Source organism: Linepithema humile, chromosome 7, assembly GCF_040581485.1.
Source record: "Linepithema humile isolate Giens D197 chromosome 7, Lhum_UNIL_v1.0, whole genome shotgun sequence".
NCBI lineage: Eukaryota > Metazoa > Arthropoda > Insecta > Hymenoptera > Formicidae > Linepithema > Linepithema humile.
Window position 1 is genome coordinate 19338968 of NC_090134.1, and position 27889 is coordinate 19366856.

A 27889-nucleotide genomic window follows, 5' to 3' on the forward strand; every position below is an offset into this window, starting at 1 on the left:
AAAAATCTCACCTTCGCCAGTTTAAATTGCTCAACCACACGGCGCGAGCAAGATGCATAGCCCTGGTAATCCGGAGTACTTCTTAACGTACAAACAGAGACTTTCTAGCATCATGAATCCCTTTATACGAGCGGCGAGCATATTCTCGGCGGTTTCTTCCGCGCAATAATGGCCGCATAGCGCAAAACTCGGCGTAACTTCGAGTAAGTCTTCATGTCGTAAGCAGTGTTGTACTTTATTTTCACTACAATGTACAATATAAATATTCGCTACAGAATGTACCTGTGTACAAGTAGAAGTACTCAAAAATGAATTTAGGTACAAAGAGACAGGTTTATGTAGGTCCTCGTAATTTTACACGGTTTCAAAAACAAAATCTAGAATAACAACAGATAAATATTATGACACTGAATTTTCTCATAGATTTTAATCTACACAGCGATACTAAGAGGGTTAGCTCAACATGGATTAATTTTATCTCGAGTTACATGATTTTGCAACAATTTTGTTTGGTTTTTGTGTACTTGAAACAGGTGCGATATATTACTACGTATCTATCACACCTTCCTTGCAGTTCTTCCAGTGAATCTATGGTTCTATCGATATAATTTCGCCGCGTGGGCACTTCTTACAATCATCGAACGGAACGAAGGAGGAAATAGCGAGCGTTGCCAAAGTGAGTTCGTGTGTAAACCCGGTCGGCACTGAAAGAGGCACTCAAAGTGTCCGAGACCCTCTAATGCGTCGTGACAGCAAGAAATAAGGTGAAGGCGGGTACATTAGTCACACACCGGCGATCGATTTCGTATACAGAGTATTAAAAAAAAGTTCAATTGTTGGATTTTATTGTAACTTTTAAAGATGAGATCAATGAATAATAGCTACACATGTCAGGGTAAATCTTGAAAATTTTTAAGACGGTCAAAATTAAAAGCCTTTCTATATAAAAATTATTATTTGTGTTTTTTCAGTAAATAATCTTACCTTTGTTAAGCTAGCACATCCACCACAAAAATTAAAATAAAATATATACCAAAATAAAATGCTATTTAGGTGCTAATTTGGTGATTCAGATTTTATTCTATTCCAGATTTTAGTGCTCGAATCGTTTAGCAGGAATTCGTGTTTGAAAGTGGGGGTGCTGACTTTCATCAAGTTAGCACCTCCACTATTAAATACATGCACAAAATGTGCAGCTTCAAGTTAAAATTTTTAAGGCAATCAACGAGAGAGAGAGAGAGAGAAATTAGGTCTCTATTTCGAGACTAATAAATATTATATTAATTATTTTTCTCTTTTATTTGCGTTAGATTAAAATTCTTGATATTACGATATTTGAAATTAGTGGAAAAAGTAATTATTAATATTTGATTGCTAGAAATATACATACATCAAAAGTCGACTAAACTTCCTACGATCTCAACCTTTTATCTATCAATGTAATGTATGTCCCAGGACACGCAACGTACCCATGAAATATTATCGCGCGGTTTACGTTTTCGAGGTCGCACGAACTTATACTCCTTCACCCTTTATGCGTGCCACATTCGCGAGGGCTAACGATATTTTTGAATAAAAGTAGCATCACGCCGACATTGCCGCGGTGTATCCCAGGCGAAGCGATAATTTTAACGAGTGCAGCGAGATGCGGGATGGAACGTGTCGGGCAAATGGGGATGAGAAGAACGGACGAGCAGCAAGAAGAAATGCGTTATTACGTGCCTACAGTATCTAGTCCCCGGTAAATATGAATGGCTTTAATATTCCGTAAGCACGAAGGCGCCACTTTTAAAGTTCATGCATATCCCGGACGTGACCAGAAAATATTACGAAAGCCACGCGAAATCCCGCCCCCATCGCGAAGAGAAGAACAGCGGGGCTTGTGTCTCGAGCGGGGTGAGACGGGGTTATACACGTGCTGAAATGAACCCACCGCCGCTGCCCACGTATTTCCTATTTCGTATCCTGCGCTGCAAACCGCCATCTTTGCTCTTCGCCGATCATAGACCGAGATCGTCGTCGGGGACAGGTGACATGTTATCGTTGTAGTTTCGCGTAAGTTATCTATACTTCGGTTTATCGGCGATAACGTTGACAAAGCTACGAAACTTCTATATATTTTCGACATAAAGTAACGGAAATTAATGCATTTCACCTTGACAGAATATCGCCCTCGGTGCTTCAAGAAGCCGTGAATAGTTCCGATTTAATTATCTAACAAAGATAGAAACGCAAGTTATTATTTAAACGACCAGTGGGGCTTGCATCAAAGGCGTCCATTGTGCCAAACAGAAGATACACGCGAAGATAACATAATAGCAACGTCTTTAATAATGGAACGGCGCGGTAGCGGAAATTCTCCCCGATGATATGCTGTTGTTGTGGAACAATGAAATTTTTTCTTCGTGTTTAGGTGACATTTTACAGGATAATGATCTTGAAATTAAATTCTCCGTCAGGGCCGTTAGCTTACGCACATAATAAGCTCTGAAGTGTGTGTGAGCTTCCTTTTTTTTTTTTACTTAATAAAAGAACTCTTCAACCTGTCCGAAGCGTGATTGTGCGCTTGCTAGTTTATCGATATCATATTTTATACCGGACTTAGCAGTGAGATTCACAGGATATTGCATTTCTGGCTTCAGATTTGCAGACCCACATTCTGCCGGGTGTGCGTTAAGTTTACATAGATACGAATTTTACAAATAAAAGTTTTTATTTATTCATTAACACGAGCAATTATATTATAAAAATTTCATTCTTAGAATCTATAATCGTCTGACTATCTTTGATCATCGGGGCGTAAAATCTTCGTGCGCTCCAACTAAATGAATAAAGAACGATAGTAATGATATTAGGCTATAATCCAGCTTTGATCCGGCCAACGTGTCTCATATTTTCTTTACGTCGTTTTCACATTACTACCAATTTTTATAAAAATGTTACACCACTATTTTAATTTCTATATTAATTTTTATATTGTCGCTATCTTTATATCTTTTTTTCATGAGCATAGATATTTTATACGAAGATCATGAGATACACTCCAAGAGGTGATAACGAATGAGCGATCTCGTTGCGGAGCGAGATCGCGGCGTAACGATGAATCTAATGAAACAAGTCGAATGTTGGCGGGCCGGTATTTAAATGCAAACGAGGTCTCGCACACACGGTCGGACGCTCCGTGGATCTTGCGCCCGACTGCGTGCGCCGTTTGATTAACATTTTCATCGCGACGGCCCGAAAACTTTGCGCTGGTCTGCGGAAAATCCGAGATTACAAATTTTCATTAAAAACTTTCTCAAGTGATCCCCGCGTAAGTCCGAGCTGTCGTCTACGGAGCACCGCGTGGCATCTACGTCGTCTTCTCGAGTCTACGGCCACCGCGGTGTTTAGCCTTGGTGATTATACGGATACACGGTATCGTCTACCGCAAAATACGTACAGCAAACTGTTTAAAAATTCTTCGTAATATACGTGGAAAGAAACTATAAAACCACGTATAATTATCACATAGACATAGTTATTAAAATCTATTTCTAAACTTATTTTTTTAATTAGATTGACAGATCTTTTTCTTTATATTATCAGGAATTGTAAAATTACTGCGGATGTAAATAGAACTTTTGCCTACAATTTGTTATTTTTGCAAACATGATGCCCACCTTTACAAAAGACGAACATACTTTACATCAGAAAACTTCGTAGTTTATAAACATATATAAATATTTCAAAGTAGTTTGTTAATTCATATTACAAATATACATGAAAATATACGTCTGATACGGCTCAAAATAATCTCGGCGTTTCTCTAAATCGTGGTTTATTGGCTACAGAATTCCCACGGCCGGCGTGTCTTATCTCGATTCGATACCAAAAGCTTATCTCGGCGAGCAGCGAAATTCGGCGCAGATTATTGTCTTAGAACACAATAATAATCGGGTCGATTCGCGGCGCATTTACATGAGGCACTCGCAGATGCGGAAACCCGGAACGAGGTCGCGTCGAATAGATAATTACCGTGAATTTGGCGCGTTCCGGCGGGACTAACTAATCGCAACTCACGGCAGCCGCTAACTTTCCACACGCCTGCTAATGTATCACTGGCGTACGTGAATCTCGAGAGCACACGAATGTACATTGAATATGTACATATATGTATATGCATACCTAACACAACAAAAATGCTCTTTCAATTTAGAAGGAAAATATTTAATATGTCGATAGTAGCAAAAGAAATGTCGCCTTTTTTATTCATAAGCTAGCAATATTTCTTGCACCAGATTTAAATTTTGACATTTAGTTGACATCATTTTAAAGCATTAAATTATTTTTTTAAAGCATATGTCTATTTGTGAAAAAAATGTTTACTATTTTTCGTATAAAATATCTTTTAAATAAAATAAAAAATGTATAATGTGCATAATTAATTGCATATGTCGTCAATATAGATGCATCGTGAGCGATATTGCAATTCATATCACGCTACATTCATGCCAATAAATTGAGATGTCATTGACAATTGTGTCATAAAGGTGTCGATTCAACAGATTTAGTCGATTCTCGTATCAAATAGAAATATCATGTTACAGAGAGATGCGCACTTCGCGATGCGTAGCACTTTTCGCCGCTAATTAAACTTTACTACCTGTAATTACGCCATTATGTTTATTACACGTGATTGTACTATGCAAACAAGCACATAATGTAATTATTACGTTAATTATGATAAAACTTAATCAAATAGTTGACAAATAATCAATGTAAATAAATGTAGATTGAACTTTGCTCTGCTTTATTATCTTTGACGAGCATTCGTGTTTTCTCCAAGTGCGGCGCAAAAAGTATCATTACGTTAATCGTGAACTTAAATAGAGCTTAGCTATATAGATTGCTATTTGCCAAACGCAGACGCAGATGCGAGATGACAGCCATAAAAGATCGAAATTGATTCAATTCGCAGCGCGCAGTGTTAATTTGCTTTTGCATGTATCTTGCATGCGATAACATAATATATCATTTGTCATTTTATTTTTGTTATTTTATTTTCGTCATTTTACGTTTACAGACGACGTTTTGTACATAGCAATCTTATGTTATATCTCTCATCATACTTATCTTGTAATGAGGCTTTAATTCTTATTTATGATTTTTGACTTATCTATTTATTTATGCTTATTTCACTATATATACACAAAGTGGAAAGACTTTTGGAAAGATATCTAGAGTAAATTAATACTGCAACTTTTCAATTTTATTACATATAGTATGAAAGAAGTATATAATGATTAAGTAATTAAAATAAACATTATAAAAAAATGCTACAAATCTGTCTAGGCGCTCAGTAATAAATATTGTCTATCGAAATTGGCACAAAAATTCAAAAATTTTTTAAAACTGTTAAATGCACTTTTTAACATGACTGGGAAAATATCCTGAAATGTGTTTTCGAATACTCTGTTTTAGCTTATCAGTATTTTCCGATGGATAACGCTTGGAAAATCTTTATCACTGAGCGCCCAGATAAATTTGTAGCATTTTTTTATGTTATTTATTTTAACTACTCAATTATTGTATATTTCTTTTATACCTTGTGGAATAAAATTAACAGATTTTATCTACAAAATAATGTTTAATTTGTTTCACTCTGTTCATTCGTTGCAAAGTAATAACAATTTCCTTCGGACACCTTTCTGATAGTCTTGTATTTTATAGGCAGATTTCGATATCTTACACAAAATTCTTACACAAGATCTTACTTATACAAGATTCATATTTGCATATGTTAAAGTAAAACTTTAAACTTTAAATGAAATTAATGCCACTGCAAACGATATTATAGATGCTCTTTTTTTCAAACAATTTCAAGAAAATTTTTACAATTATGTTACTCACGTATCAGTGCTGGCATTAGGTATATCTGCCGCCTCAGCGAGATTTCTTTCACGCGTCTTCTCTATATTCCTTCTCTCTGTCTTATTCCGAATAAAACTTATATTTATCCTAAAAGTTTCGCAAGCAGGAAATAATATTCTTTATAAGAATTTCAATGCAAAACTAAAGCTTTCATTCTTTTCGGCATTTGAAACTGTTTATTGTCTTTATTCATTACTGAGCGTATTATCATTACGCTACTGATAACGATACCATATTCTTTAATGTGACTGCCGACCTTCAATTATTTGTACAAAGTAAGTCGCGCCTCAGGGATTCTTCATTTGTATCACAGCTATTTATCGAGCTGTCCATCCGTCTGACAAGAGTACTTTTCGGTGTGCCGTTACAAAAGGCGGAACGTATGCCTTTACAGTATTCAGCTGGGAAGCAATTTCAAGGGGATTCAACGAGGCGTTCGCATACTCCGCCGCTTTGACGAGAAAACGAATCATCTACAACGGCATTCTGCGATCGGCTTTTTCGGTTTACTAGAATAGCGTTTCAGACTGCATCCGACACGGTGGACCGGAAATTATTTTTTGCTAAACACCAGGTATAAGATTTAATCAAGTATTAGATACGATGCAATATATATCGCGTCGGTGATATAATTGATTAATATAATTGAGAATTTAATTTTATCGAAAAATTATCGATCAGGACTCATTCAAATTTGACATTTGACAAATCTAAATCAAAAAGTCTATTAATTCTCGAAGTCGACTTTATTTAATAACGTGAATAAAGTGAAATTTAAATTTATAGCTCTTTATAATCAGTATATCGAGAATTTAATATGAGAAATAAGTAATAAAGTTCTGATTGAAACTGTAGCGAATATTAAAGCGCTACGCCTCGAACAGATCGAATTATATAAAGTGTTGAACAATGAGTCTGAAAATTGAGCTTACCGTTACAGAATCTACCCGCATAAAATTGCGAGCTTTAATCAATATCGGGATACTCCAATTTTACCGTGTAGAACTTCTAAGGTGTTCTTAGGAGTGTTACGTTAAAGGAGCGCGTTATAAGATATAACCGCGCACTTTCGAGAGGACGACGAATAATCGAGAATAGCGCGAAAGCAATTTTAAGCTTGATTTATCGTCGATCTCCAAAGGAAATCGCGGTCCGCCTGACGCCCGCAGGCATTCTGCACGGTGTGAGAGAAGAACAGGGCGTCTCCTTAATCCTATAACGAAAGAAAGTGCGACGATAGGACTCGAATTTTATTTTCGGTGAAGAGGAGATAACGATTCATCTCGAAGACAGCTCGGTATATCGGATTTCGATTTGCTGCTGACAACTTTAAGGAACCGGATAGAACGATTGAAATTTGCACATTTATATTATTGCGATGAATATATTCTATTACTCGATTATATTAGTAATATGTAGAAATATAATATATTGCTACGATTCAAAATATACTTAATAATTGTAATTATTATTCACATAAAAGTGCAAGTGACGAGAATTTTGCATAAGAAATATTCCATTAAATAAAATTATATCAAACGTGCGTGGTAGTTACATTTAAAAACGCATTTTACGATAAAATGCGTAGCACCCTTTAACATAGCGCCCGATGAACGTGAAATTTGTAAATATAAGACTTGTGTCATAAATACCAACGCACATTTTTGAAGCGTTATCTTCGTCATTCTTTTCACAGATAGCACACTGGTCATAGCGCGCGCGCGCGCGAAGCAAGATTTTATCACAATTATTGTAAGACTTCTGTAGGTAAAGATAAATCCGCGACCGGAAAAGTTGTCGTTTTATTTTAACCGCGCGATGTTCGCGCGATGAAATTCGAATATCGGCGGAAACGACGTTTTGTGGTTAAACAAAATACGCATTCGTGTAACCTGAAGCGGCTATGCAAAGCAGCTGTCGGCGGGCAATGGAGCGCGTGTTATGACGCCCGCTCGATTTCATCCAACCTCGCGTTCCATCCGATCGCTGATGCGAATTCGTATTCGGCATATTTACAAAAGTGTCCAGCCGCAAATTTAATCGTACGCGACGCATTGTTTTACAATGACATAAAAAAGCGGTTTTCTTTTTTTTTTGCAAACGAATTTCTCGAGTACCATCCAAATAAATATTATTCTAACCGTTTTGCATGCGATTAACATGTACAGTGTATCATGTTAAGAATCTTATCGTTTGAATAATACTCGAACTTAGCATTTAAATTTATTAATTAATGATATTTAAATTGATGCCGATAATATTTGAAGATATACTTTCAATATTATTGGAATGGTAAATATACAAAATTGGACAATCATCAAAGTGAAATTTTGACATTACTGAATTTTACCTCAGCGTTATATAATATATTTAGTATTTCACTATTTTGTCGCAATTTTTGCATATTTTCCTCGATGACAGTCGAACTATAGTTTACTATAGTTAGACGGTTCGTAAATATTCAATTGCCATGCGTCATGTTGCAGGGTTAGTCACCGATAAAGACTGTCATTCATTACTAAGCACCTATTACCACACACATTATTGTCTAAATGCATAGTCTTCCACTTTATAAATTATTTCAGTTAAATTTCCCTTATATTCTTCGCATAAAATATTGAAATGCGGATTGCATAACATGTAAAAAATATATTTACTTTCCCTTGCAAAAATTCTGTCTTTGCTTTCGAATATTGTAATTTATGACAGACACGTTTCGATGTCGGAAATGATTATTGACAAGATATTGAACCTAAAATGTAAATGTGTTTACATGTTGACGCTAATTTGTGCATTATAAAACGATGAACGGTCGGATGCAATCGATAAAGTGAAGCTAACATGACACATAGGGATCGCTTTCGATGAAATAAAACATATTCGCGAAACTCGCGAAATTTTCTCTCTTTCTCTCTCTCTCTCTCTCTCTCTCTCTCTCTCTCTCTTCTATCTTTTCCTTCATAGCACGTCAGCCGCATGTGCAATCGCTGACATCATGCGGATAGCCTAGCTGCGGTTAACGGTTCAATCTATTGATTTCAATAATTTCAATGATAAAATTTACATGTCCCGAGCGGACAACGAATCACACATGATACAAACGGAATCGTCGACGAAGAATTTGAAACGCATGCATCGCGATATTGCAGTGTGCCTACTCTCAATTATTTGCGCCGAAGCGTCATTACTATTTTCGCGAATGGCATTCATAAGTTTATATCGCGCCGCGTGAATTTTGCATATTTTACACGAGCAATAGAATGATTCGAATTATCCGATCGACAATGCACAATGCGTCGTCCTATTAAATAATGCACGAATCGAACGAATTCCGCCCAAAATTTCCGACGATAAGTGCGCGCAACAAATTTAGCGCGAATCAACGCGTTCTCGCCGATGCATATTCCATTAATGTAATTCGCACCTTTCATGTGTCATTATTAATTTTAGCAATCTGCCGATGAGTGTGGATTTGCATACCGATCGATTCATATTGATTTATATCAGCAGTAACATCCATCTCCTTATTAATAAAAGTCCGCTTTGATGTGGTAAAAAGTGAAAAAAAAGCATTATTAATTGATAATAAATAATTAGTTTGTAATTATTAGATATCACTAAAATTATCAACAGCCAAAGTTCCATGATATCTGTCAATAATGAAAGTTCGGTAAATGCAAGTTAAGAGATACTGATACATTTTATCGATGTGTTATCTCTATTCGCGCAATCAGACGCGCGTATTGAAGGGATGACGTTTACATCTCACACATACATGCGTGCACATGAGTTTGCCGATATCATGACAACATTCGCAGAGCTTGTCCCACGCCCGCCTATTCCTAATTGCGGTGAACAGTTTGTCATATACAGCACGGATTTCCATGTCGATCGCGCCAGAACTCCCCCACCAGTGGTTATATTAAAATATATACTGCTTTGCAGGGTGAGAATTATACCCCACCGTCAATCGCGCTCGGCACAACAAAATCGTGCAAATTTACGCAATGGAGCGATGACGATGTGCTGTTTATCACGTTAAGACCTGATCGAGCAAATGTCTATTAGCGTTCTGATTGATTAAATACTTGTTCATTTTCAAATAACGGTAAATTTTAATCTATTTTATGTATATCATGTATATATTTTCCATTTTTAATTGCAACTTTCAACACAAATTTTAATATATGTCAACGTGTTTAATATCGCATATTATTTGAGAACTTACTTTGCTACAATTATAAGTCTCTTAAATTTCTGAAAGATACTGTCGTCGTAGAGCGTAATAACGCAGTTATATTTCATTTAAATTGAAGTTTAACATCGGCTACTATTTTGCAAACGACCTATTTCACGATTCCGCGCGTTTTACAGCGAACCACGTCATTTCTATTTCTTCTTTTACCGCGTTGCAGAAAGTTTGTTTAACGAATACGGATTGTATAATTTTGTCGGATAAGCACACAGCATTACGGAGCTCTCGCATAAATGAAGAGTTTTGTATAATGAAAGCCCATTTGTAATTAAGAGGTATAATCATGATGCAAAAAAAATGTGTACAATACGAGAGAGACGTCTATTCACAAATAATCTACAAATCCACCATAGATTTAATGGGCACGTACAAAATTGCGTTTCCGCGTTCCGCGGAATCTGCTCGCATATGCCGAGACGCACGCGTGAATCTGCATTTGTACGTGCGAATGGTATCGAGGGCGCGCGCCTTAGTGTTTTCAATTTCCTGCGTTTTGGGGCGACGTACGACGACGGCGACGATGACGCCGAGCAGACACGTAGCGGCACGTCCCGTTCATCGACGTGCGGCTACGTGACAAAAATGACGATATTGCTTCGTAAATTTCGTTGCGTATCGCAAAAAACCGAAATCTCCCGTAGATAAGCGCGTCTCGCCGGATGAGACACCAGGCATCCGTGCGCGCAAGCGACCGCGCGACACTCAGCAAGAGAGACGTATCGCTTCGCTGCAAAATTGAATATGTCACACTTCTCAAATCCTTATCCTTTATCTCGCCCGTCGTCGTAACCCCCGTTGTCGTTTCTGCCGCCAACGACGATGACGAAGACGGTGTTCTCTTCTCTCGCCCGCTCGTCCTGGTCAAAATTGCGCGCAGAAGCTTAGCGAGAATGAATATTTCTTGGAGCATTAAATGTATCGAAAAAGTCATTTTCTCTTATTTTCTCTTTATTCATAATTATTGCAAATAATTATGCACGAAAGACGATAATAATAATTTTTATTAATTTAATATTAATAATATTTCAGCAATTTTATACGGTATCAGACAGAATATACGTTTTCATTCTCGCGAGAAATAAGATCCTGGCGTTAAAATTAAAATAATGTTTCTGTGGCATTATTTTGTATTCTAATTTGCATTCAGGCAAGTTTCTTGAGAGAAACATAATAAACGTCACGCGTATTAACTTAGAAGTTCAAGAATAGCGTGCGGTTCGTATGGTAGTCCACTCTCTCTAGCGCAGTTAAGGGTTAATTACCTAGCTGGCTGCCTAGCTGGCTGTAAGTATACCGTCCCGCAACGAGGAGAAAATATTCATTCGAGAATACAGTACACGAAATTTTCCTGTAATGCAAATATACGAAGCGAATACAAGCGTATATATGTGCACGCACACCGCATTATCGACATTACACCGATTAGTAGTATATGTATGTGTGCATGTGTCTGCTTTAAACGGTGAAATTGTACTGCAATGCCACGTTCGCGTCGTGTCTTTCTCTCTCTCTCTCTTCCTCCCCCTCTCCCCCTCTTTCACCATTCCTTTGGGTCTCATTCGTATCTGCTGAAATTCACAGCGTTACCTAACGGCCGCCTGATTTCAGGACAGGTGCATACAAGAAAGATCGGTCGGGGCAGAGAAAAGGGTAAAAACTTACGGCCGGTCGTAACCAACGGTGCGATATTTCGCGGAGAGGAAGTTAATTGCAAAAAACTCTCTGCAAGCGCGAGCTACAACGTAACGAGGAGCAGATAGCGTTCGATCCGTTCGCGTTGGTAATTACCTCGATTAACTCCGCAGAGCAGTGGCGTAACCATCATAGTTCCTATGATTCGGAGAAATCGGAAGCTCAAAAATATCCTTTGATTAAGATTCTTATAAGTTTTTATTTATCTTTATTTAAATTTAAATTTTGTAACGATCAAAATAATCTCACCAAATGTATTGTACTTTCTGAAATGCAACAAAGATGGAAAGCGAAAAGAATTATTAATGAGACTTGCGTAAGACTTATTAAAAATTCATAAACACGAAACTTTGGAGAATAACGATGTTTCTTAAAATTTGTCACTTTCGTTATCCTGTCCTGTTGAATCGTGGAGTTGAAAACTATCGATTCAATTATCTCGAATTAATTATTTGAAATTGTATGTATATTGATTTGCTGTTCGAAAGATTTTATATTTTGCGAAAACAAATATCTCAAAGATATAAATCTAGAATGTACGCTGTCAAAATACTATTATCAAAATTTCTAAAACAATTAACACAAAATGAGAGTTTGAAGAAAGAATGAAGCTAATACAATTCTATTATTTTAATTTTATATTATTTTAATATTATTTTTAAAAAGAGATTAAAATGTTTTTTTCTTAATTACAATGATGATTATCCATAGTTTCAAAATTACTGCATCAAAGTTGAAGGGTTAAAGTAAATAAGGCTGTAAGTGCCAAGAATGATAAAGAAGACTCTAAATGCCATAGATAGTATCTGCTGTAATGTAAGTAAATGTGAATAATTTTTTTTAAATTATTTTTTTTATTGAACAAAAGACAAAGAAAAAAAATAACTATTACAAAAGAAATAAAAATTTACTTGCAAACATCTACGACAGCTGATTGGCACTTGGTACCTTTTATAAAAAATTGCGACTAGAATCAAAAACTGCTCTAATTATAAATTATAAGTTATAAATTATAAATGCCATTGCTAACAATATATATGAAGCTCTAAGTGCTTCGTATAATAAATAACTTAGAATAAATTATTTATTTAAGTCACTTATTATACGAATGGCACTTTGCGCTTTGTATACGTTATTAGCAATGGCACGTAGAGCTTTTATTTTAATCGCGATTTTAAAAAAATTGCTACTTAGAGTCTTATTCACTTAAAGTCTTCAATCGAGATTTTAACGTACAATTGAAAGAGGAGTACTGCAGCGGTAATGGCTAATTGTTGATGTACAACCAAAGAAGCAGTACTACAGCAATAATGGCTAATTGCGGAACGATGAAGGCGTTTAGCAGTGTTGCGGTATTTAATATGATCAGACGTGAGTAAACAGCTAACTCCCGTCCGACTACCACTGACACTAATTGCTATCTAATTGAACCGAAACCTTACATCCGGAAGCCTATGTAGAGCAAATCTTTGGATGGTACAGTCAGTTATTAAGCTAATGTACCAGGAGGATATTAAATTATGCCATACAAGTACGACGTATCCATTAGTGAAATGCAGGAAATTACAAGAGAGAACGACGATTATCCGATAGTAACTTTGTTTAATAACAATATAAATAAATTTTAAATGTTAATATTTGATGATTTAATCGAGATATTATAATATCAGCGCGACAATTATTTATTATAAGTAAATAATCAATTTGATACGTTTCAATTAGTCTAATAATTTACACGCATTTTATCGCAAATCTTATCACAAAATGAATATATATTCTGACAACAGATGCGCGATTCTTTTTAAAATATAAATCTTAAATAATCTTTATCGTAGAATTATATAACAGATAAGTGTTTTGTTTATTAATGATTAAAATTATTGATAGTTAATCTGTTTTAATGTTTATAAGATTACTTGTGTTTGATCGTGTATGCTCACATTTTTTAAATAATATATATGTTTCAATCATATTATCTTAAACGCAAGAAAATCTTTATCTATGCTACATTTGGATTTGTTTCGATTATTTATGCATCTGGAACTAATTTTAAAAAGTTACATTTTTCATAAGAGTATGAAAGTTATAATAGTATTATTATAATAATTGCCAATCGCACATCAAGTATAAACATTTCTACAAAATACATCAATTTTGCCGAAGAATGCTTTAACGCTTAATGACATATGTGTAATTTTTTTGAAAATATTCATAAAAAATATATTTGTTAAATATGATATGCAATGAATATGTATATTTGAATAACCACAATGTATTTATCAGACATTTGCATGGATTGGCATAAATTGTATTGTCCGCTGTATCGTTCGTCGGCAACAATAATTTTGAATTGCAAGTCGATATCTTTATTCAAGCACATATTGAATGATAAAGGAACTAAATAATTTACGTAGACTTTTAGCATTAATAACTGATAACATTTTATTTTGTTCCACTAATATGTCGTTATCGAGTCTCTGATTTGTTAAATAAAGAGAAACGTATCAAATTAAAAAATTTGTTTTATTTTTTATATCTGCTCTGTTTTAACACGTCAGCAGTCTAGTAAACATAACGGAGAGCATTTTCGTAGCCATTCATAATTATAAACTAGTATTATATAAACACATCTCGTTATATCATCAACTGGCTGCATTATATAATGTGGATATTCAGCGACGTTGAATTGAAAGTTGCTCGCAGATGATTTCTCGCGCTTCGAATAAACAGAGGAAAAACCCAATTTTTACTTGCCAGAAAGCGACCTCGTTTTCTCTTTGTACTAATAGAATGTGCATTAGTTAAAATGTTGTTACTGATAAATCGCGCGACAGACTATCTAGAGTATCATCACTCGTTCCGATAAGGATATGGGGCCATCGTGTCGTTATTTATCTGCGTAGCGACCATTATACGTTACGCAGAGCGTATGCGTTGAGCAGCATATTGTTCTTCAATTGCCGCTGAGAAACCACTAAGGAACGTACGTTAGTGATGCTCTTGCACTGTGGATATTAAAACTTTTAATGATAATCAGGTACGGCATATAAGATACGTCATTAACCCTCGTTAATATCGCATTTTAACGCGTACAGATAATCCTGTAGTTTTTTTTATAATTATCCACACTAAAAAAATAAATATTTTTTTCTATTAGGTTTATATTGGATTTTTTGGGATTAATTTATATTACAACCAACATTTCTTAATTAACTGTGTATTCCTAATACGAGCATTTGACAAACAGACGATACACTTTGATCATAATTATAAAATTACGATGCAAGTGATACTAAACGGCAACGCGCTTGTACAGATTGATTTTAACCGATCAAATATAATAGTTGGACTTATGTTTCATGTTGGTTTCGGATATTGATGAAAAGAAAGTTGAGCGTGAAAAGCGTTAACAGATTCAAAAGCAAGTCGTTAGTCGAGCGCGAGACACGAAAGAGAATAGACGTGAGACGGAAGACGAGTGTAAGACAGAAACGGTAAAAAGAAACTATGCGGTCTTGTGATCACGAGTCTGACACCTAATCTCTTCTTTTTTAATTATTTATTGTATTGTCTAGAAACAAATATATTTATCATTTTTACATGTATATCCTGTTTCAATTATCTTACGTTTCCGTTATACATCCACTATTGTTATCTGCATCGCCAGTTAAAATAAATAACTCCGTCGTATAGATACATAATACAATCATTATATTTTTGACAATATATGCAAGCGTCCACTTAAAAAGTGACTTTATGTAAGGATTTTTAAAGTCGGACAAACTGATAAAAAATAACATCCTATTCTTTTGCACATATACATTTTTTCTGTTGATTTTATTCATTTAATGAAATTTATGACATATATTTTACATTTACAGATTAGCAAGTACACATTGCTTGCACTACTCGAAGATGCTGCGCGCGGTAATAATTCTGTTTGCTGCTTTTGTTGCAGTGGAAAGTAAGTTTAACACACTTTCGCCCTCTTGCTATTATTTTTACTTTAAACGCGTAAAACTTTCTAAATCTTTGTGACTAGTGAACATTTTCGAGAAAAAGAAATATATATATATATATATATATATATTGTTCTTAAATGTCATCAGTGTTGCAACATAATAACTTCCTTTATTTGTCGTACTTCTTAAAGTTTCAAAAAATGTGATTTACGAAGTATAATTATTTACTGTCTTGATAATTGTGGAAAATATTTGTGAGATTATTATAAAAAGGAAACAGATTATTATATATATGATAGTAAAAAGTTACTAAAGTGTTTCTTTTAAACTTTTTGCAAAGTTGTTGTGTTTTACGTTTACACTAATGAATCATTATATTTTATTTTACATGAGAAAGATAATTCTACTTATCTTTGTTGTTTGGCCCCGCTTAAGCCTCTCATGAATTTTATCGTTCGAAAAAAGTTCGATTTTATGAAAATTTTTACATTTTGCATTTACGTAAAGCTGAGTGATTCATTTAAACTTACAATTTTTGTCAATAATTAGCGCTATATTGGAATGAAGTGGGTAAATATAATTTTACGACAAAATTGCGAGTAATATTTTTGATTGTGTCTCCCGACAATTTGATGTTTAATATTTTCAAAAAAAATTTATGCAGTATCGTGACGATTTAGAAGATGTGCGCAGTGGGACTTAAATTGCCAAAATTTCTAATTTGTTTCTTTTTACATGTCATTATAGGCTACGCATGCGTGCCACGTTCTGTCGGACCAGACGCTATCGTATGCGTCTGTAACTCAACATATTGTGATACAATAGACAATCCACAATTGCAAGCAAATCAGTTTCAGTTGTACACTTCCACGAAAAGTGGCCAAAGACTGCAGCTCACTATCGCAAACTTATCCAACGAGCCCACGAAGGGAAAACTTTTTATAGTGAATAGTAGAGAAAAACATCAAACGATACATGGATTTGGCGGAGCAATGACTGACGCTGCTGCACTCAACATTAGAACTCTCAGCAACGCCACTCAACAAAAATTACTTGAGTATGTAATCGACATTAATTAAAAGCGCAACAACAACGTTTCTTTAAAAGAAAAAATAGCCGAAAAGCAAAATAAATTTTAATAATAGCAAAAAAGTGAACAGAAAAAAGACTACAAGAATCAATGCGCGGATGTCAAAGCGGTTTTTTTATTGTTTTTTTTTTTATACAAGTGTACAGTACATTAAATTTTTAAACAAAGCGTTTGGCTATGCTTTGAGATAATTTTAACATCCTTTCGCTGTTAAAAAAACTATTAAAACAAGCGAAAATAAATACAGTATCAGAATTAAATCGAATTTCCCTCCTAACTGCTTCAAATATAAAGCCTTTCAACTATTCAGGCAAAATGGGTTAACGATATATTGAATTTTACAAAATTGTCACAAATGTATCTATAATTAGAAGTAATTTATTTCGCATGATCTTTTCTCACGTATAGTTATTTTCAGATCGTATTTCGGCGTTAACGGTATCGGATATACGCATGTTCGTATACCTATCGCGGGTACCGATTTCTCGACGAGACCGTATACATACGACGACGTACCCGGTGATATTACGTTAAGTAACTTCAGCCTTGTAGAGGAAGATGATTACAAAATAGAGTATATAAATCAAATCAAAAATATGATGCCCATTCCAGAGAGTCTAAGGATATTTACTACATCATGGTCCGCTCCGCCATGGATGAAAACGAGCAATAAAATAACATGGGGTAATTATCGTTTGATAATATATAAAATTTCCGTCGAAGTCAAGTTTTCAACAAAACTGTTTATGCGATCAATGAAGAAACGATTTTATTTCATATTTTTGTTTCTTTTGTTTTTAAGTTTATGGATACTAATGAAAAATGTGAGATATTATCATAATACTAATATTATATTTGAATTAAAACATGAAATGTCGTAACTTACATTAACTCAACAGGTTTCTTGAAACGTATTTATTATCAGACTTACGCTAATTACATCAGGAAGTTTTTTGACGCATATAAAGAACGTGGTATAGAGATATGGGGCATGACGCCGGGTAACGAACCGATAGACGGATTTTTACCATTTTTTTCTTTTAATGCTATGGGTTGGGGACCCAAAACCGTGGCGCACTGGTCAACATATTATTTAATTCCAACCTTAAGCAAGGCCGGATACAATCCTGTCTATATAGCATTGGATGATCAACGTTTTGAATTACCGTGGTATGTCGACCTTATGTTCAAAAATGAAGAGACTAAAAAATTGTTCAGCGGTGTTGCGTTCCATTGGTACGCAGATTCATTCTTTTCTCCGCTTAGACTCACCGAAACACATAACAAATATCTAGACAAGTTTATACTAATGACTGAAGCATGCGTAGGTAAGCATTGCGCATTCTTTAAAAAAATTTAATAAACGATAAGAGATAATTGTAACGATAATTGTAATAATTTTTTTTTTTTTAAAGATGTCGAACTAATAACATAAATTTTATCTTATATAGGTAGCTTTCCTTTTGAGAAGAAGGTAGATATGGGATCGTGGGAGAGAGGAGAACGTTACTTGTCAGATATTATCGAGGTTTGTACATGTGTGGATCACGAATATAGATATATTCTGAACCGAAAACGCGATCTACCTTATTATGGTTTTATTTGTTGTTCAACGGAAAGAATATTGAATATATAATTATAAAATAAAGTAATATTTACAGAACTTATCGCATTGGGTGGCTGGCTGGATAGATTGGAATATAGCGCTCGATAAGAATGGTGCACCAAACTGGGCTCAAAATTTTGTAGATTCGCCTATTATAGTTATGCCAGAAAACGATGAATTTTATAAACAACCTATGTTTTATGCACTTTCTCATGTCAGCAAGTTTGTGCCACGCAACTCTTCCAGAATTTCATTAACGGCCTTTAATGACATTAAAGACGTTAAGCAGGCAGCCTTTTTGACACCCGACCAGAGAATTGTCGTTGTGCTTATTAACAAGTTAGTAAAACAAATCTTTATTTTATTTTAAAGAAATTTGAAATAGTTTTCTCAATTTTTAAACTGACTTTTTACAGTAATGTGTTAAAATATATAAAGTCTTAAAAAATAATTCTTTTATTTAAAATTAAATAGAAATTCTTAAAATATATAATTCGAAATTTTGTATTGCAGAGGTGATGAACCTGTTGATGTAGCAATCAAAGACAAGTATACTGACAAGTTCACAATAACTGCACAATTACCCGGAAAGTCTTTCTCTACGTTACAATATTTGGCACCAAAGTAATATTGAGACTTGTATATGTTTCAAAAATGGAAAATATATATCTACGAAGTATTTTCCGCATTTCTCACGAGAAAAAAATAAGGTTGTGCAGAAACTTTAATATTGTGTCATGCTTTATATGAATTTTTTTAGGAGAAATAAAAACAAAACGTACGAAATTATATATTATTGTATAAATTGATAATTGTTTTTAATTATTGCTATATTTATACATTCAACACATTATTATATATACTTTTCATTATCAATAATGTGTTTTTGTCCATCGTCCTATTATTTTTTAGAATTTTCTCATTAATATTTTAATATATACAATGACAAATGATAATTTTATCTATTGGATGAGTTTTATGACGAATAAAATAAATCTTTTGCCAATCAAATATTGCCAGTATCTAGTTGACAAAAAAATGTATTGCAGATTGACAAGTGTTTCTACTTTTGTACGCCATAAATCTATTCACTGTTCGAATTCTGAAGTTGGATTTTCATACTTGCTTAGAAAAATAATGTCTTGTCTTTTAAAGGATGTTGATATGTTTCAATGTGTAACAGGTAGACCTAGGTATTAAATAGGCAAATTTATTGGATCATTAACATAATTTTTCAAAATATTTTTAAAATAATTTTTTAATTATAGTAATCTTTCTATCAAGAGATTTATATTTCCACATAATAATCAAATGGTCGTAATCGATCGTAATTTTGTTCTTAAAAAATTTCAGCGCCACTACGCTCTACATTCAGAAAGTGATAAGACAAACTAAAAGTGGTCACTTGATAAGAAGCAGAGCATTTAAACTTATATGTGCGTGTACGTGCATACTAATATATTACATATATTTCAATTTTTATATATTAATTTATATTTATATTTATTATTATTATATATTTATTATAAACATATGATTATACGGTTTACAACATATTTTTACTAAATTTTGGTAGCAGCTAATGGTAACTTACGGTCTGTTGGAAATGTATTATTTGAGAATGTAAAATGTGATTGTACATATTACATAGACACGATTTTTTTATGATCGGTCCATTTATCTAATCTATTTTGTCAAAACTTATTAATGACGATGTCGCTATTGTTACGTATTGTTATATAAATTATGCAATAACATGCAATAACAGAAAAATTACAGACTCAGCATTTAAGTAGATAATCCAATATAGGAGAATCAATACCCATTTCTTTTAGGAAAGAGTAGTTATGTTTTACACTTGTAAACAATAAATTTCTAACTGTATCAAATTACCAAACTGTAATATCAGCTAAAATCCACTATCCCTCAACAACTAATCAAGCAAGCTGTTCAAAACGTTTACCATCCGTTAGCCACTATTAACTATAGTCGAAGAACTGTTGTAGCATAACAGTAGACAATGTTACACCCTGCGGCTGTACTGAAGTCCGGGTAAATTAAAACCATTTCCATCGCGGATAAAATCGAAAAATTACGATTACCCTCTGATAATAATATACCGATTATTTCAGCAGCAAAACATCTTTTTGCCACCAATTTCTAGACTGAAAATGAATTTAAATACTCCTATGATAAAATTGAAGAATAAGGAACCACATGCATGCTAAGTTTATATTGATATTCTTGAATTATATTGAAGCAGCGACTAGTAAGCGTAATTAATTACGTATCGTATAATAAATTAATGAATGACAATGGATATAACTACAATAACTTTTTTTTGCAAAATATCTAAAAAATTTGGTACGAACTTTTAAACAATTTTTGTTTCATAGGTGTGAAGATTTTCGAAAAAGTCGGAGACGTAGTATTAGACTAGTAGGAGCGAGGAGAACGTTACATATTAGATATTATCGAGGTTTATACATATAAATCATATTAATATGTACTTTAAATCGAAAATGCGCGTGCATTTTATGCAATTGCTCATTTCAGCAGTTTGGTGCTATGCTACTCTTGCAAAATCTTATCTCATGATCCTTGAGAATAATAAAGATGTTAAAACGATAGCCTTTTTGATTCCCGAAAAGAAAATTGCCGCTGTAACCTTTAACAAGTTAGTAGAAAAGTTATTTATATAACATATTGATAATACATATTATACAAAATGTTTTAGAAGAATTATTATTTTTATCCGAGTTTGGAAATATTTTTCAATTTTTTGCTAAACTGGCTTTTTTTACTAATTTACTAAATTTCTTAAAATAAATAATTAAAAATCAGTAATAGTTAACTGGTTCAAAACTAACAGTATATTTTAATTTATGAAGAAATAGATATGTATCTGCGAAGTTTATTACTTTCCGTCATGCTACCAAAAAAAAGACAAGATTATACAAGAATTTTTATATATTTCAAATTTCAAATATAACATAAAGTAACGAAAATTGATTTATTTCATCTTCAGCAAATCTCGCCTTCGGTGCTCTGAATAAATAATTCAAACTTAATTACCTAACAAAATAGAAACGCTAGTTAACTACAATGCCGCATCCCAACAACCGTTCCTTCCTTTCTTTACCTTTTCATTTGGTTTTTAAGCTGAAGAGGACCCGAAATTGTGACCGAAACGTTCTATTATTCATAATTAATTTTAAAAATATTCAGCAAGATGTTAGCGAATTTATTACACATGTTATTGAAAACTTAGATAGCATAAAAATTGTAATCGAGCATCAAATAAGTACTCGGACTTATAGAGATAAAAGTAAATGTTTCGCCCTTTAAAATAACACCAAAGAAATTGTTATAAGATTTTTTTTGCAAAGTTATAACAATTTAGAAATGAACAATTTTTCGGAAGAAATTTAATGATCCTTTAATTTTGCTATTGAGTGTATTTGTTTTATAATAATTATCATAGATAAATATTTCAATATATTTTTATGTATTTATTTTAATTTTTTTACTTATCTATTCACAATTTATCGACTTATGTAAGTGTATACTTTATTTCTTATTCATACCATATTTAAACACAATTTTCAATAATCAGCACATAAAAAAAATTATTAAAGATGCAAATAATTTTTTTTACAGGCAAAAGAGATTTATACACTTATATTATTTTTTTACATAGTCACCATTGACTTCCATACAATTTTAATATCGCAGCATCAGTTTTTTTATTCTAGTGTCGAAGTTTGCCGCCAGTGACTTAAACTATACTCTTGTCTTTAGTTTATCATTATTTTCAATTATTACTAATGTATATTATGAGACTCTGAGAAAACTTTGTGTCATTTAAAATACAAAATGTGAGTTGCTTAAATGAGATTGTACGTGTTTTTGTAGAATAATGCGCGATGTGATACCGCAGCTCCAATTGTTGCAAGAATTTGGCTACGAAATTTTTGACCACCAACTCTACAGTCCTGATCTTGCGCCAAATGATTACTACTTGCTCATACATCTACAAATAGCTCGTATCGCTCACAACGCTTTATAAATAATAATGAACTGAAATGTCACTGCATGGTTTAAGTCATTGATGGCAAACTTTTTCGACACTCGAATAAAGATTGAGAAAATATCTCAATTTCGAAAAGATTTTTGAAATTGCATGTAAGAGTCAGAGAATTGATAAACGAATAAGTATTTAATAATAATCATCATCAAAATAATATAATATAATAAGTTTAATATTATATATATAATATATAAAATATAACTTGTACTGCATTTAAATTCTTATAAAAAAAATTATTTCTTTGCTAATTAAATTTTAATTGATACGTGACGCGAGTGATATAATCCATGAACATTTTTTGAAAAGATAAAGACAGAAAAAATTGCCGCAAAGATAAAAAAATGATTTATTCATTATTTATCTACTCGTTTACATACACTGTATATCTTGGTCAGAATATACTTAATAAATCAAAATTTATATTCACGTTTTTTTATAAATAAACTCTTTGATAACAAATTCTTTAAATAAATCCTAAGCCTTGAAAACAAAAACCCTGTCTTTTCGGCAATTTTATTATATCACTCGCGTCACGTATCAACGATAAAATTGAACACTAAAATTCAGCAAGCAAGAAAATAATATTTTCTATAAAAATTTATGTGAAAGACGAATTTTTCATGGCTTCTATTCTCTTTCTCAGTCTATTTATTATTTTTATTTACAGCAATGTTTTTATTTACGCTGATGTAATAGCGTGTTCAAATTTTTCAACGTTACTGCCCGCCTTTGGCAATTTGTACAAAATAAGCCACAAATATTTCTCATTTTTACTGTTCATATTTGCAGAACTGGTTATGCATAAGAAACTACTTAGCATGCCATTATTTAATATACTGTATGTATGCCCTGATATGCAGACAAGAGAAGCAGCTTTAAAAGAATAATTTCAATGGCTGAAGAATTTATTTTATCGCATCACTTACGACGACACGAACGATTTCTTCAGCTTATTGTTAACTAGAAGTGTTGCATCCAATGTGACGGACCAGCAATTTTTTTCTTGCATATTACCAGGTAATATTTTTTATTACAACGCCATTGTGTTAGTAAAGTGCCGCATTTGCATAGAGAAAAATAATAATAAAAAATTTTGAACTATTATGTTTTATCAAAATTATAATAATACGCAAAAAAGAAATTAAAAAGTGATTAATTAAAAAGTGATACACATTATGTTGCATTTTCAGATTGGCAAGGCTGCTTTGTATTACTCGAAAATGCTGCGCTCAGTAATACTATTCATCACCTTTGTTATAGTACAAAGTAAGTTTATATTTCGTATTTTTTGTATTTAATTTTTCTTTAATTTGAAGCTTTTAAATCATTCAATCTTTATAATCAATGATAAATTTTTATAAAAAAAGATATTACATATTCTATTTTTTATTAAATCATCAATGTGTAGTGTTAAATACGCATGTAACTGTTTTTTAATTATTATATTTTTATTTTATTCAATTTTATTATTTTATTGTATTAAATGTTACAATTTATTAAATTTTTAGAAATTTATAGAAATATGTATAGGGATATAAAAGGTTACTATATTATCATTATTACAAAATATCATTATATATTATTATGGAAATTTATTAAATTATGATCCTTTATTCTTTTTGCTTTTTGTGCGATCATTAGCTTACGTATTCTTTTTGTATTAGCAAAACAGTTTTATTTTAAGCTTTAACAAGCTATAACAAGTTATAACAAAGTCACTTATCTTTATCATTTTGCTTCATTTAAACTTTTCGTGAATTTTATTTGCGACGGTATATCGATTTTGAACTTCTTTTCAATAGGAATACATATATACATTTTAAAGATAAATGACTTATTTTAAGCATGTTTTGTTTATTGGACGAATATAATTTCAAAGTAGAACTGCAAGTAAAATTTTTGATACTAATTACTCAATATTTAAAATTTTTTGCAAAATCTTTAATACTAAAAAACAAAATTAATTAAGTGATAATTTAAAAAGAGTAAATAAAGCGACTCAAAATGTTAAAACAACAAATTTGTTTTTTTTATCTGCAGGCAACAAATGCGCGCACCGTTCATTCGGACAGGATTCTATCGTATGCGTCTGCAACGCGACATATTGTGATAGGATATATCAGTCAAGATTGCAAGCGGGACAGTTCCAATTGTATACTTCTTCTAAAAGTGGTGAAAGATTACAATTTACCACTGGAAACTTCTCAACCAAGCCCGTAAATGGAACGCTTCTTATAATAAATAGTACACAGCAGTATCAAAAGGTACATGGATTTGGCGGAGCCTTCACTGACTCTTCCGTACTCAATATTAGATCTCTCAGCAACAGGACTCGACGCAAATTACTCGAGTACGTCTATTAATTAGTAATACAAGAATAACATTAGTCTAAAGACAGAACTAAAGTTTGAAAAAGAAATTTTACCTATGACTTTAATAATTGATACTTATGTATAATACAAAATAATTGCGCTGATAATTATATGATAATGTTGTCATTACTTTCTTACTGTTACTTTTTAAAAGAAATAAGCATCAATAGCAGCGTTATCACATATTTATTAACGCAATTATTTTACTAATAATTATTATTTAAAAAGTATTTCTGTTATTTAATTTTTGTTTTTTTTTCTTTACAGAATTAAGTTTCTTAAACTTTTCTAATATCAACAAAGTTTTTTTTTAAATTATTTAACGAATTCCAATTTAAATATATATGTAGGCAAAAATCAATAAACAAAGCACAGATTTTTTAAGATAATTTATTAAAAACTGTGAATCCATAAAACACTTAAAAAACATTTTTTTAAACAAAAATATCTAATCATATCCAGAGGTACAAAATGTAACATCAAATGTAATGTAAACATTTTAAGTCAGAAGTTATTAAATTAAAAATAATTTAACAATTTATCGGATTTTATAAAATGGTATAGATGTATTTATACACACATAATTGTAATCTGTTTTACATCATTATCTCACATTTGATTATTTGCAGATCATATTTTGCTGCTCCTGGCAATGGTATTGGATACACGTATATTAATGTACCTATCGCAGGTACCGATTTCGCGACAAGACCGTACTCGTATGATGATACACCGCATGATAGTGCGTTAAGGAATTTTAGCCTTGTGAATGAAGATAATTACCGAATCGAATATTTACATGAAATCAAAAATATTATGTCGAATTCAAACAATTTAAGATTATTGTGTAGTTCGTGGGCTGCACCAGCGTGGATGAAAACGAGCAATGAAACAACATGGGGTGATTATCGCGTTTATAATGTGTACAAATTCTGCAAAAATCAAGTATCCAATAAAACAACTCTTTTGGCTTTCCTAAAAAATATATAAATAGCTATTGAATATAAAATATTATATTGTTTAAAATATGAGATACCAACACATACGTTAATCCAACAGGTATTTTAAAACGTGAATACTATCAGACTTACGCCAATTATCTCAAGAAGTATTTTGATGCGTATAAAAAACATAATATAAGCTTCTGGGGCTTTATTCCTGCTCACGAGCCATTAGCAGGATTTGACACAAATAATTGGTATAATGGGATGGGATGGTCACCCAATGCATCGGCGTTCTGGGCAGTAAATTACTTAGCTCCGACTTTAAAAAGAGCCGGATACAATCCTGCCTATATAGCATACGATGATGAACGCGCCAATATACTGTCATACGTGGAAGATGTGTTCCGCAATAAGAAAGCTAACAAATTGTACACCGGTATTTCGGTCCATTGGTATCTAGATCCAATAGTTTCTCCGATGATACTCACAGAAACACATAATAGATTTCCGGATAAGTTTCTGCTGATTACTGAAGTATTCAATGGTAAGCATAATTAATTGCACATTATATGAAGGACATTAACAAATAATGATAAATATAATTGCAATAACTTTTTGGGGAAAATTTTTGGGAAAATGTTTTTAACATTATTTTTATTTTTTTAGGTGTGCCAGGTTATCAGACCGACGTAGGCGTACTATTAGGATTGTGGAGTCGAGGAGAATCTTATGCGGCAGATATTATTCAGGTCGGTATACACACATTGTACTACATTACGTACTAATATATTAAAATACTTTAAGATAAAAATGCCTCTCTTATCTTAGATTTTTATATGTGACGTAAAGAATATTTTAATTTAAGAGTAAAATAAAAATCTGACGAACACGTTTAATTTCAAAAGACAGAAGTTTTTGCACTCACTAAATTTGAAATAATATTCTAGCCCGTTTTATGATATTACAGAATTGACATAGAAACATTTGAATATTATTATAAAATATAAATTTAACAAACATATTTAACGTGAAATATACATTGAGACATTTCCGGCCACTTTATTCAAAATAATATTGCTGCGTTTATGATAGTATAGAATTGTGCTCTAAATGATAATTTCATTATATAAAGATGACGGTAATACAAATTATAAATATTAAAGTACTTTTCTTAAGTTTTACTATTATGAAACTTACAAATATATTTCCAGAATTTCCAGCACTCACTAAATGCATATGTAGATTTCAATCTAGTACTCAATGAGCATGGTGGACCAAATTGGTCTGGAAAATTTGCGGATGCAGCTATTATCGTAGCGCCGGAACATGATGAATTTTATAAACAACCGAATTATTATGCAATGGCTCATTTTAGCAGCTTTGTGCCACGCAACTCTCGCAGAATTTCATCTACGGGCCTTGAGAATAATCAAAATGTTAGCGCAGTAGCCTTTTTGACGCCCGAAGAGAAAATTGTAGTTGTGACCATTAACAAGTTAGTAAATGAAATATTAATATAATTGATATTACAAGCCATATTTTTTATACAAAATATTCCAAAAATTTTATTCTTAAAAGAATTTAAATTAATTTTACTAATTTTTTAGATTGTTTTTTAAAATAATTTGTTGAGCTTTTTAAAATATATAATTTGAAATTTTCTGTTACAGGGGTGATAAACCTATCAATATAACACTCAAACACAATAATACAGGCCATATAATCAATTTATACTTATCTGCACACTCTTTGTATACGGTATTGTATCACAATCGTCGATAATATTGAAACTTGTGTATGTCAATTTATGAACGGAACATATATATCTTAAAATAAAGGATGATGGTTGTGTGGAAACGTCTTTAATAATGTCTTTAATAATGGATTCTTTTGTAGAGAGAAAACAGCCTAGTTGCAAAATAAAATACTTTTAAATATTAAATTTATAATATAAAAACTAGAGGT

The 27889-nt window shown here is 32.5% G+C and overlaps 2 protein-coding genes across 4 annotated transcripts in view; both read left to right on the top strand.

Moving 5' to 3' along the window:
* Window positions 1-19307, top strand: part of LOC105670033 (lysosomal acid glucosylceramidase) — a 55730-nt gene extending 36423 nt beyond the window's left edge. The window contains exons 1-8 of one of the 3 annotated variants that reach the window (XM_012363323.2): window positions 14592-14897; window positions 15742-15824; window positions 16570-16879; window positions 17331-17596; window positions 17812-18240; window positions 18364-18440; window positions 18574-18857; window positions 19032-19307. In XM_012363323.2, coding sequence (XP_012218746.1) covers window positions 14887-14897; window positions 15742-15824; window positions 16570-16879; window positions 17331-17596; window positions 17812-18240; window positions 18364-18440; window positions 18574-18857; window positions 19032-19146 — 1575 coding nt within the window. In that variant the 5' untranslated portion in view covers window positions 14592-14886 and the 3' untranslated portion in view covers window positions 19147-19307. Of the gene's footprint in view, window positions 1-14591; window positions 14898-15223; window positions 15355-15741; window positions 15825-16569; window positions 16880-17330; window positions 17597-17811; window positions 18241-18363; window positions 18441-18573; window positions 18858-19031 lie in introns of those variants that run through there. The other 2 variants (XM_012363322.2, XM_012363324.2) reach the window with 2 other exon arrangements.
* Window positions 19308-23454: 4147 nt separating this feature from the next.
* Window positions 23455-27785, top strand: LOC105670034 (lysosomal acid glucosylceramidase-like). The gene is made up of 8 exons (XM_012363326.2): window positions 23455-23625; window positions 23799-23874; window positions 24649-24958; window positions 25610-25881; window positions 26040-26468; window positions 26591-26673; window positions 27136-27419; window positions 27595-27785. Exons 2-8 carry the CDS (start codon window positions 23829-23831, stop codon window positions 27704-27706), a joined length of 1536 nt encoding a protein of 511 aa, XP_012218749.1. The 5' UTR covers window positions 23455-23625; window positions 23799-23828; the 3' UTR covers window positions 27707-27785.
* Window positions 27786-27889: the final 104 nt, after the last annotated feature.